The 12,285-nt window shown below is 35.1% G+C and overlaps 1 protein-coding gene across 1 annotated transcript in view; it reads right to left on the reverse strand.

Annotated features, from left to right (window-relative positions):
• Positions 1–1,769: 1,769 nt before the first annotated feature.
• Positions 1,770–12,285, reverse strand: part of LOC144971662 (E3 ubiquitin-protein ligase HERC2-like) — a 177,195-nt gene continuing 166,679 nt past the window's right edge. Inside the window, 11 exon segments of the mRNA XM_078912736.1 lie at positions 1,770–1,988; positions 2,627–2,839; positions 4,511–4,616; positions 5,291–5,453; positions 6,161–6,295; positions 7,839–8,033; positions 8,596–8,737; positions 9,004–9,087; positions 9,735–9,908; positions 11,235–11,353; positions 11,659–11,754. Of these exon segments, the coding sequence (XP_078768862.1) occupies positions 1,770–1,988; positions 2,627–2,839; positions 4,511–4,616; positions 5,291–5,453; positions 6,161–6,295; positions 7,839–8,033; positions 8,596–8,737; positions 9,004–9,087; positions 9,735–9,908; positions 11,235–11,353; positions 11,659–11,754 (1,646 nt within the window).

The following is a 12,285-nucleotide window of genomic DNA, read 5'->3' on the forward strand; positions in this document are numbered from 1 at the left end:
CAGGGTCGGGACAAAACCAAGCAATCTCACACCAAGACAAAGACAGAAAGCATGTTGGAAAACAGATATAAGGGGATAGAAGACACGGTAAGTACCTCCCTGCCCACTGTGGAGGTAGGGAAACCCATCCATGGGATAGACTCGTCGTGTCTTACAAATTCAATGATTGTTTTCTTTACCACTCACAATAAAATAGTAACAAAGATCATTTGAACAACTTCTATTCCAAACACAAACAACTCTGGCGTACTCTGTTAAAAACGTGTATTAAAAATTTTAGCCAGAAAACTCATCCTTCAAATATTGATTGATAAAAATGATCCTTATTCTGTCAAAAACTGTAAAAACTGTGGCTTTATTTAAGTTCAAGGTTTGAGAGTTTTTGACAAGATGAGGGTCATTTTAATCTATCAATATTTGAAGGATGAGTTTTCTGGCCAAATTTTAAAATACATGTTTTGACAGAGTGATGCAGAGCTCTAGGCGCCTCCATTTGGGATAATGCGAGTCAAACAGAAAACGATATCTATACCGTTGATTTAAATAAATGAAATTGTTGACAGTTTTCTTGTAGAAATGCCATTCTTATATTAAAGCAAAGAAATTCGAAACAAAATATGTATAAATATTTACACAACAGAAAGCACTGATGGTCATTTGTCATGCAGTTTGTAAAACATGAAATAATACGATGCAATAAAACCTTCATAATGTATGAAGTACTCAGTCGTATATAAGTCTGTACGCCATGTTGGGGGGGTGCTGTAAACCCCCCCTGTCCACAGAGACTAAATCTATAATAATAATAATAACTACACTTGCAATGGGGGTTTAAAATAAGCGCAATACTCACATGATGCTTTTTTAAAAAAAATTAAAAACAAAATTTTCACATCGACATCATTTCTAATGCAGCCATCATGTTTTTTATATTTTACAATCTATAAATGTATTTTTTTATAGTTGGGGATCCCCATGAAATTTTAAAAGTTTACTTCCTACTTAAAGAACAAACAGTGGAAAGTTACAAAATACAAATAATGAAATGATTTATGAAAAGAGAAAAAAAAAACGATGCAAAAAAAGAAGATACTGGTGATAATTCGGGTAAAATTAAGTTAACTTCCTATTTCAAGCTAAAACAGTGGAAAGTTAAATCATAATACAAATTATGAAATGCTTCATGAGAGGAAAAAAATAAACACGAAAAAAAAAAAGAATAAATCAACAATCGTTCCCAAATTCAATCATTGCCACAAGCCTGTAACTGTGACGTCAAATAATTTGTCTTTCCTATGACCTCATTTTTATCCTTATCATAACAGGGTACGGATAACGTTCTTTCGACTTTTTGTTATCTTTTTATTTCTTTTTTTAATCTTAAAAAAAATAAAAATACTACACGTTTATAATATTGATTGCTCTTTGTCAAAGAATTATTGGACAAAGTAAACGTCAAAAAGAATAAACAAGTATTGACTTCATTAAACTGAGTATTAAATCTCTACAAACATAATCCACCGGAATGTATGTAACACTTCCTTAAACATTATTTATTAAAATTACAGTTATCAAATAAATTAAAGAAGAAAAAAAAATACTGAAAATTTAAAAAGTATCAAGCCGGTAACTGTAACATAACAGCAACTTTCTAACAATAGCTTTGTTTTGTTTTTTGTCTGTTTTTTTTGAGTTAGAGACAAATTCCCAGTCTTGTTTTTTTTTTTTAGCTGGCATCGGAGTCGATAATTTCTCCCTCACTCTCCATGCTATCCAGCTGTGGCCTCGTGGCTTGGGGTGTCTTCTCCATGGCAAAAACCAGTCAGAGCCTCAGCTTTGTTCGTGTCGATCGAACTTGCGAGTAAGATCGGTGTATTGAGCTTTCTCTCAAGAGACCGGACGGCAAGATTAGGGGCAATTTTCAACAAGAAGTACATACAGTATGCTTACTGCAGGAAGTTGTCTGGTGGATTATACTTGTCCAAAACCTGGGGACATTGGTCAAGATGAAATTATATTAAAACTTTGAATATCAAATACAGAAAATTACTTGTGAGGACACACAGATAGGTGAAGTTAGTAATCGATAAATTGGAATCTGGCTGTGGTTGGATGTGGTTCCTGGAATTTTCTGGTCAATGTCATCTAGAAAGCAGACTCCGACGAAATCCAAAAATGGAGGATCTCAATTGTAAAAAAAAAAAACAAGAACTGATAAAATTGCAGATTAAAAATACGTGTCAGTGCATGACATAATCAATCAGAAGGTGACAATTTTGAATTTGCAATTTTTTCATTTTTCTGAAAGCATTTTAATCTTTATTTGAAGTAAATCGGGTGATTTTTCATGAAGTTATGGTCAGATGAATGGGAAAGGTATCCAGCAACTTTTTAAAAATTTCGTACCTTTTCAACCTGACTAGCTGTAAAAAATATTTAGAAGTGAAATTAAGCTTTTATATTCCTCGAAGATGTACAAAAAGGGTTGATTTAATTATGACAAGAACTCACTTTTGATCAAAGTTGACCCTCTAACTAAACTTGGCAATATCTCAGCTCAAATCTTTTCACCATCCGACTGATTACATCATTCGTTGTAATACATAAAGAGAAATAGAAAACAAACCTGCAAGACAAAATCTCTCCCTCTGAAATCAGCAATCGTCCGAGGTAGTCGTGTCCGACCCCAGACAAATCTCAGGAACAACGACCTTTCAGCATTGGTGAACTCATCCATGACCTCCCAGAACCACTGGACCAGAGGGGCACTGGGTTCGATTCCCTTGTAGGTGGCCACGGATTTGAGAAGACTGAGAGGAATGTCTGGACTGCCACAAACCTGAAAATGAGAAAAAGATGGAGAAAAATTGATAAACAGGATTCGAATAGAAAAAGAATCTTCACCATGATTTACAATTATATACGGTGCAAGATAAAAAAACAAAAGAGAAAAATTTATGACGCTTTTTTAGTACGAAGTAGAAACCAAAAATATTCGAAAATTTACATGCGGGAAGAACAAAACCTGAAATTAATTCTTGCCAAGTTTAATTTTTTAAAATGCTTTATTGGTTTAGAAACCATGCCGGTTATACCAAACTCATATAACAATCACAATATAAAAAGTTTTAACATTTGCATCTTGTTTTAACAGTGTAGTGTTCCTTGTGTAAAAAGTTGTGTCTGGTTGAAAAACAAATGATCAATCGGGACAAAGTCTGAAATAAATATTTTTCTTCTAACAATGCTAAGTAATTTTCAGTACACACGAGCAGAGACAATATTCGATTTATCTCCAAAGATGAATTGCCTCCAATGTACCCTGACTTGAGTCCCATGGACTACAGCATAATTTGGTCTTTGATGGTTCATAAGGGTGGTACAACAACAATTTACACACAAACAGAGTTAAAAGAGTCAATTCAAAATGCCTGGGATCGACTCGCTATTCAAGACAGTAGAAAATCAATTTAGATTGTGGGAAAACATTATGTGGATCAGTCATAAAGTAAAATGAGGGATTGAAAGATCACATCAAAATTTGAGAATTACATCCAAAATCTTTGATATGGCATCAAAATGTGATATATTTTGTAAATTTACATATTTGTGTTTGTGTTTACTGTCTCCTGACGAAGGCCAAGGGCCGAAACGTTGTTTGTTTTGTGTTGTTCCCTTATATATGAGTCATATCTACTCACTTTATTTTTTTCTCTCCATTTTACTGGCTCATTTAGGCACCTCTAGCTTTGGCATATTTGAGGTGTGGTTATTAAAACAATGGCGGAATTCAAACTTTTCACTGTCTGGCGGCCGCAGGCTTCTAAACTTTTCTGGATTTTTTTCCCACACTCGAATGAAATCAAAGGTTAAGTAAAACAGAAACTCTTTTTGTTTCTGAGAGAAAAAAGTCCAATCTGAAGGATTGCAAATCTTCTTTCCAAAACAGACAGAAAATGTCATGAAGGAGATTTGAACCACAAGCCTGTGAGAATAGTGCAGATTTCAACTGGTTGGCCATAGCTTCATCTTTTTGATGTTTGATAAAATTTTTTTTTTTAATTTAATAATAAAAAACTAAATCGCCACGAGTAAGCCAAGGTGAAGTCACTTGTCCAAGGTCACATAGTGCATCTTGTGGGATTTGAACCTGCTACCTACAGGATATAAAATGAAGACCACTCCACAATGCCACACTATCCCTTAACAGTAACATTAACTCTTTCAGCGCTGAGGCTATATTGGCATTTCCATCACAAAATGACTGACACCTGATTGAGGCAGCATGAGAAGGAAAAGCTAAGACAAAGCGACATTCGAATTCGGCAAAATCTCAATTAAAATACCCCTCTAGGGCCAATTGAATGTTCTGATGAAAGAAATGATACCATTGGTTCAATTTATAGTACTTTTGTAGAAAGTAGGAGTGGAGCCATTGGCCAATAGAACAGATTCTGCTCTGACCGCACAGTGCGGCCAATGGTGCTGAAAGAGCAATGATTTGACTTACCATGGTTTCCAACTCATATCCAGTGAACAGAGAGAGAAGAGGGACTGGAACCACCTTGACTATTCCTTCCCTCACCCAACTCACTTGGGCATCAAATTCGTGGAGTCTAAGGGAGAGAAATTTTTTAAAAGTTGGTGTTACCACAGCATAACAAATATACAATATGTATCACGTTTTGGGGGAGGGGGGTGGGGGGACAGTTTCTTTTTTAACAGGTGATTTATGTACCTAGCACCTTTTTTTTTTCGAGCTTTTATGTAGCGCAAAAACATGCTCAAAGCACTTTACAAGGGGTCTCTGTCCAACAGCAACATTTAACATTTAGGACAAGACATGACGCCTGTAAGGCGATATTATAATTTTTTCGGACAGAGACAACACTGTTAACAGCCAGGTACTCATTTTACACCTGAGTGTGGTGAGAGAATGTGAGTAAAGAGCCTTTTCCAAGGACTCAACTATGCGCTGAGCAAGGCTCAAACCCAGGACCTTCCGATCTGAAAACAAGTGTCATACCACAAGACCACATAGGCGTACATTTTAATGCCTTTACCATTCGGCCATTTCACCCTCTTTGAAGAGTACCTACGTAAACCCTGAAAACAACCAACACATTGAATGACCCAGACATTGAGAAGAAGAAGAAGAAGAAGAAGAAGAAGAAGAAGAAGAAGAAGAAGAAGAAGAAGAAGAAGAAGAAGAAGAAGAAGAAGAAGAAGAAGAAGAAGAAGAAGAAGAAGAAGAAGAAGAAGAAGAAGAAGAAGTAAAATAAACTCTTGCCTTAAATCCATGGCTGCCTTGACATATTCCAGTCTGTTCTCTGGCAGGATTCGAGAGTATTTATGGCTCAACTGCATCTCCTGGCCTGAAGCACTCGGGATACTGAATGGCATCTCAGCTGCCCTCAGCGACTCCCCGTCCATCTCCTTGATACACATGAGGCCTTGTGGAGAAAAAAAAAAGATGTTAAAACGTATGTTTGAAACAATTAGGATGATTACCTGAAATTGCTGGGTTTTTATTTTTAATTTGTATTTGTTGATTTATTTTATGAATGTAAAGCGCCTAGTGGCAATTGAAATCGGGGTAAGGCGATCTGATGTATATTATTGTATTTATTATTATTATTATTATTATTATTATTATTATTATTATTATTATTATATTATTATTATTATTATTATTATTATTATTATTATTATTATTATATTATTATCATTATTATTTATTATTATTATTATTATATTATTATTATTATTATTATTATTATATTATTATTATTATTATTATTATTATTATTATTATTATTATTATTATTATATTATTATTATTATTATTATTATTATTATTATTATTATTATTATTATATATATTATTATTATTATTATTATTATTATTATTTATTATTATTATTATTATTTTTTAAATCTCAAGTTCACTCGGGATTCAAACTTGATCTCTTTGCATGTGAAGCGAGTGCTCTACCAACAGAGCTACTGGGACCTCTGATGGACTATCTGGAAAACACCGTCTTTTTTGGATTTATGCAGCATCAGCAGTAATGCTCAGTAACATAAGTCACATGTTGACGTTGTAGAGACACATTTTTTCATTATCTGTGTATAGGTAGTAAAACAAACTGTAGTTTACCAGGAACAAAGTCCTTGTCAATCTCAGACAGGTCTCCAATGGACAAAGGCATCCCAGCAAGCTGTTTCCACGTGGGTTCTGCGATGTTCAGACTGAGTGGACTTCCGCTACGAATGGCAATGCCGATGAGAATCCCTGAGGAGTTACAACAATAGATTCATGTAGACAAATCCATCAAATCTAATCATATAGAATATATCTTTATAGAGACTTGATTATTTTTAAGGGGGCAGCATGGCTCAGTGATAAAGTCTTTGCTTCGTACCCGAAAGGTACCGAGTTCGACTACCCGCCTCATTGTGTGGCCTTGAGCAAGTCACCTCGCCCTAGCTCACTTTGCGTCGTTGCACTGCAGCTGACTCCTTGGTTATTCCAGTCTTCCCTTGGAATAGACCCTAAAGAAAAATTTCCCCTTGGGGATGAATAAAGGGAATTTTATTTTTTTTTTTTTAAATTTAAAAATTCATAATTTTTAGGAGATAAAAATTGAAGTCGCTGTATTTAACTTTATACATCAACAATTTATTCTCGGAAGGATTCAATAACACTTCAAAGTCCTTTAAATTATGTAGTCTGGTATCAACTTTCATTTTCAATAAGTTTTAAAGACTTAAGAGATGCTCATGAAGTTGTGAAATTTGAGCCAAAATGTCGTCATTCTATGAATTTTTCCTAACAGAAGGTAGATCTGTTGATAGGTTCTTATTATTGTATTCTCAACTTTTACTTTGCCTACAATATTGTTTCAACAGGTTCCTTCGCTGTATCATCAGGGCAGAATTTTTGTTATTTCATTCTGGCCCGATGACGACACATTGAAGGAAACTGTTGAAACAACATAATAGGCAAAATACAAGGTGAGAATACTATAATAATTAAAGCTCCTTTTTAAATTGTTGAGCACTTTAAAGATTCATGTACATCATTTTCTCACATGAGTTGATTTATATTCTTAACTATCCTACGAATGTGTAATATTGTATGTACATAAGAAGGTAGAAAATTAAATAATATCAAAGTGGGGGAGGAAGAGACGAGAGGGGGTGATTTCTCTCTCCTCCTTAACCCCCCCCCCCCCCCCCCCCCCAAAATACACTGAAAAGGTGTGAATGAAACTGTACCAGAAATCGCAGAAAGAAAAACACAAGAAGAAATAATCTTTAAAAAATCAGTCAGCAGTCGAGGCAGGTTATTTTTTTTTTTGGGATTTTTATTTTTTTTCTTGTTTTTCTTTCTCCTTTTTCAAGCATTGTCCCATACACCAAGTGCTGATGGTGCCAAAAACTGAAAAGGGAGGAACATTTTGAATGATTGCCTTTAAGCCCCATTATTTTTACAGCATTCACCCCCCCCCCCCCCCCCCCCCCCATCCACACACACACACTATTAGAGAATAGAGAGTGGAAAACTGCACCTATTTGTTTCACCACACATCAAATCTCTCACTGCCAGTACATTTGATTGAGGGAAATACAACTTTTTAAAAAAGAGGAAATTCCTCTTCTGACTAAAAAATCGCAGATTTCCGCGGATCCGAGGAAAACCATCAGCATTGTTCCATACACACTTTTTCAGATTTTTATCGTACACCAGTGCCTGCTCCCTATTGGGTCACGTTTATCTTTTGAACTTGAGCAAGTGAAGGAAAAATGAACTGGAAGTAAGGTTAAATCCTCACCAAGGAATCGGAACATGTTTTGATGTACTGGCTGGTGCAGCATGGGATTGAGTATGAAGCAATCTCGGTTGGCGCCGGACTCGTCTCTGCCATTGGGAGTGACTATGAGCAAAGGGAGGGAACCGTTCTGTAACTCCTCACACATCTCAACAATGGATTCACTGTAACCACCGCCGCAGTCGTCTACGCCCTCACCTGGAGACAAAATATTTCAGGATGTGCATTAATTAGATAGCAAATTTTCACTCTAACACATATACATACACACACATAGATATTTTTAAGATTTAGAGCTGGAATATTGCACAAAAAATCAAACCAATTTTACTTTAACGCAAAATAGTTGAGTAAGTACAATTTAAAAAAAAATTCAAAAACAGGCAAATTATCCATATTTAATTAATTTTTTTTTTCTCCTTTCCCACAGCAGCCGCCTGCCACGAAACGTCCTATATATATAATAGTTATAGCAAATGTATGCAGAAAAGATATCAAATCCTAAGATTAGTCATCCATTGAAGTAGAGATAAAATTTCCATTTATTTATATAACTTCTATTATTTATATCTCTATTGTATTGTTGGATTTTACCGTTTTCTCTTGATAAAAAATGGTTAAATATGACGAAACTGACCCATCTAGCAGAGAATTCACAAAAAATATCTTCTTGGATGCTTTTCAAACAAAGACAACTACAAATAAGGCAATGACAAGACAATGTACAAAGACGAGGACAGCAATTATGACGAAAACTTACCCACAAACTTGACTTTCCAGACCCGATGAGGCAACATCAGGCTCTCTGGCGTCAACAAGCTCAACCTCTGAGACATCTGACCAAATACGGACTTCAGACCATCCACTCCTGCAAGGCCACCTTTGACCCTTGACCTCTTGACCTGGATGCAAAAGACACAAGAGGTCATAATTGTTTTGAGATATGTGTCCCTTGAGAGGGAATGTGACCGTGAATATGTATTTATCACACATTCTCCTCTTTTTGTCAGACAGAAAAATTAACTTTTGAAAAATTTTAATTGAAAGGAAGAACCCCTGTAGAGGAAGACTGATTTTTTGGGATGTTTTTTTAAAAATTGCATTTTTCTTTCTTGCTTTGTCTGACACCTTTCATACACACTTGTTCAGACCTAAAGCATGTATTTACCTGTATTCTGTTGAGTTCTATAACAGGCCCATGTTGTTTATCTCTCACCATAGTGGCTTGGACAACCTTACGGAAAGCTGATTCCTGGAGCGGGGGGGGGGGGGGGGGGGGGGGGGGGGGGGGGGGGGGGGAAGATAAAATAAAACAAGTCTAATCAGATTGTCAACATGAAACTAATGTAAGATGAAACAATAAAGCTTAATGTAGAGTAAATGGCAAAGTCACTGATATATCCAGAGCTGCCAACTTGAAATTGTAAAAATTCGTCGTTTCCAAGGGGGAGGGGGGATGAAAAAGTGACTATAAATAGCTTTAAAAATCAATAATTTGCCTTCACCATGATCCACAAATGCTTCAAAGTCCTGAATATGGGATCTAAGGAATTACATTTTCCTTATCAACAAGATTTACTGAGTCACAGACGCAATGCAGCTCTGTAGCTGGAGTCAAAAATTCTTAATTCTATGGATTTTTCGTAGTACTCGGCAGGTTTGTATATCTATTATTTTGAAATAGTTCGCGAGATATTGATGTGCACGAAATCTTTAGAGAGCTTGACTATTTCAAGAGCTTGAATTTCTTACCTTTTATTTTGCCTACAATATTGTTTCCGCAGTAGGATTACTGTACTCCTCACTCTCCTCATGAGAGATGAACAGTATTTAAATCTGATCATTTTCACTTTAAACTTTTTTATTAAAGTCATTCTAACTACACATCAAATCTCCTACCTTAGCTGACGAGACGAGTATTCCTCGAAGAGCATCTAATCCAGTAGTGATGTCCTCTTTCCCTTGATCCCTGCGGTCTTCCTGCAAGTGCACCATGGGAATGCAAGGACAGAACAGCTCTGAGAAATGGTGCAGGAGTATCAGGCGGTTCTGTAAGACTGGAATCTCAAAGCCCTGGAAGGTTGAAAGGTCAATCAAAGACATTAGCTATGAAAGTGGAACAACAAAACAAGAGCTTTGCTGAGAGGTTTGGTGGGGGGGGGGGGGATATGGGGGTGGGGTTAGGGGGGAGGGGGTGAAATTAAACTAACATAATAAACATTTTTTTTATGGAAATTGAATTTTATTTATTTTTATATGGGCCTACATGATATTGTTAACATATGCTGATAATAAATAAAGATTGAATTGAATTGAATGAATAAAGTATATATTAGATATTATTGAATTGAATGGAATGAATAAAGTATATATTAGATATTATTCAATCTCTATGAACATTTACATTCTTCTTAGGGGAGAAAGACTAGAGCATTAAGAGATTTTTTTTTCTCCTGTGGAGATCATAAGAAATAGATTTTAAATAAAACATATCAGATTTGCATAAGAGTAATTTCCAAGAACAAATAGGTTATAAATAAACATTTGTAACAATATCATTTATATTACAAATCATCCATTGAATATACATAGTAGTTATTCTATATTATATACATATCAAAATTGTTTATTTCAGGAAATATACATGATAATGTAACAAGGGTAACATATTCATTGACATAATACCATTTCCTAAAATAATGTACAATGTATAGAGCTGGAGTATTAATTTGAACAGTGAAGTTTCAGACTCTGCCACAGAATGTCCCAGAGGTAATAATGATATTAGTGTTGATGACGATGATAATGATGATGATGACGATGATGACGATGATAAAGATGATGATGATGATGATGATGATGATGATGATGATGAAGACGATGATGATGACGACGATGATGATCATGAAGACGATGATGACAATAACAGTGGTGTATGTACATACATACATACATACATACATACATACATACATACATACATACATACATACATACATACATACATACATACATACATACATACATACATACATACATACATACATACATACATACATACATACATACATACATACATACAAACATTTCTTTTTTTTTTTTAAAGTAAGAGCTTTGAAATTTCTTTAAATGTCGATGGATTGTTAGTAAAACCACTCATAATAATAATAATAATAATAATAATAATAATAATAATAATAATAATAATAATAATAATAATAATAATAATAATATATCATCATCATCATCATCATCATCATCATCATCATCATCATCATCATCATCATCATCATCATCATCATCATCATATTATAATAATAATTACATTTTTTAAAACTACAACTGTATAATGTTATGAAAGAAATCAGAGAAGAGACAAGACACAAGAAAAAGACTAACCTGTAAGTGATTGTATTCCATAGGGATGGAGGTGGGCAGACGTCCAGCACTCACTGGTTTGTGTGTCGACCAAGCCAAGGAATGGGCTGAACCACAAGCCACTCGGTTGATTTTCTTACCTGCAGTTTGAATGAACAATGTCAAAAGTTGTCAGTTATTTGAAATAAAAACCTGGACTTGATTATGCGCTGCTCAGGGCAAGACTCAAACCAAAGACCTACCAGTCAAAAGGCGAGTGTCATCCCACTAGACCACATAGCCGCACATAACACACATAAACAACACATAACAATGATACAGAAAAAGAAACCCTAACAAAAACAATACAATACAAACATGATATTTTAACTCATTTGTTTGCTGAGGTGTTGATTTGTTGTTTTTATTTCTTTCTTTAAAACCCTTTACAAAAACAAACACTCACCCTGCAAGGCTGCTACCAGTCGTGGCCGCTGTATGGCGTTGGTGGTCCCATCTCCCAGCTGTCCTTCGTCATTATCTCCCCATGTGAAGACTTCACCTGGTTGATTACAGTCACATAAGGCAAATATTACTCAACTGACAACGAAATGTGTCATTTAAAAAATCTTATTTAAATAATCTAAACTTGATAAATAAATGACTGGCTCAATTAATCAACAAATGAAAATATACCTGCGTTCTTTGACAATTCTCTCAGGTACTTATCCAGATAAATCATTATATGTGACTCAATAAGCCAATGAGCCAATCTGGTATTCAGCTGCGTAGCCAGGAATTTTGCAGTGTGTGGTTAAACAAGATTTTGGAATTTGGCATTAAAAACACCAAACTGGCAACCCTGCACATCAACACCACCCGGTATTATTGTGTCATCTGCTGACATCCCAAGGTGACTGTAAATGGAGTTACAGCAAGTCTTAGCACCTCCTTTGGTTCAAAGTCTTGGTCAAGATCGCATGCAGTTGAAACAAAAAACAAAAAACAAACAAAATTATGTGTCAAAACAGCTCAGTTTAATTAAATTTTATGACCTGGTGTTTTCAGTCACAAGACTTACATAAATAATCTA

This window comes from Berghia stephanieae, chromosome 4 (genome assembly GCF_034508935.2).
Source record: "Berghia stephanieae isolate SIO BIC M18660-M18661 chromosome 4, UCSD_Bste_1.3, whole genome shotgun sequence".
Lineage (NCBI taxonomy): Eukaryota > Metazoa > Mollusca > Gastropoda > Nudibranchia > Aeolidiidae > Berghia > Berghia stephanieae.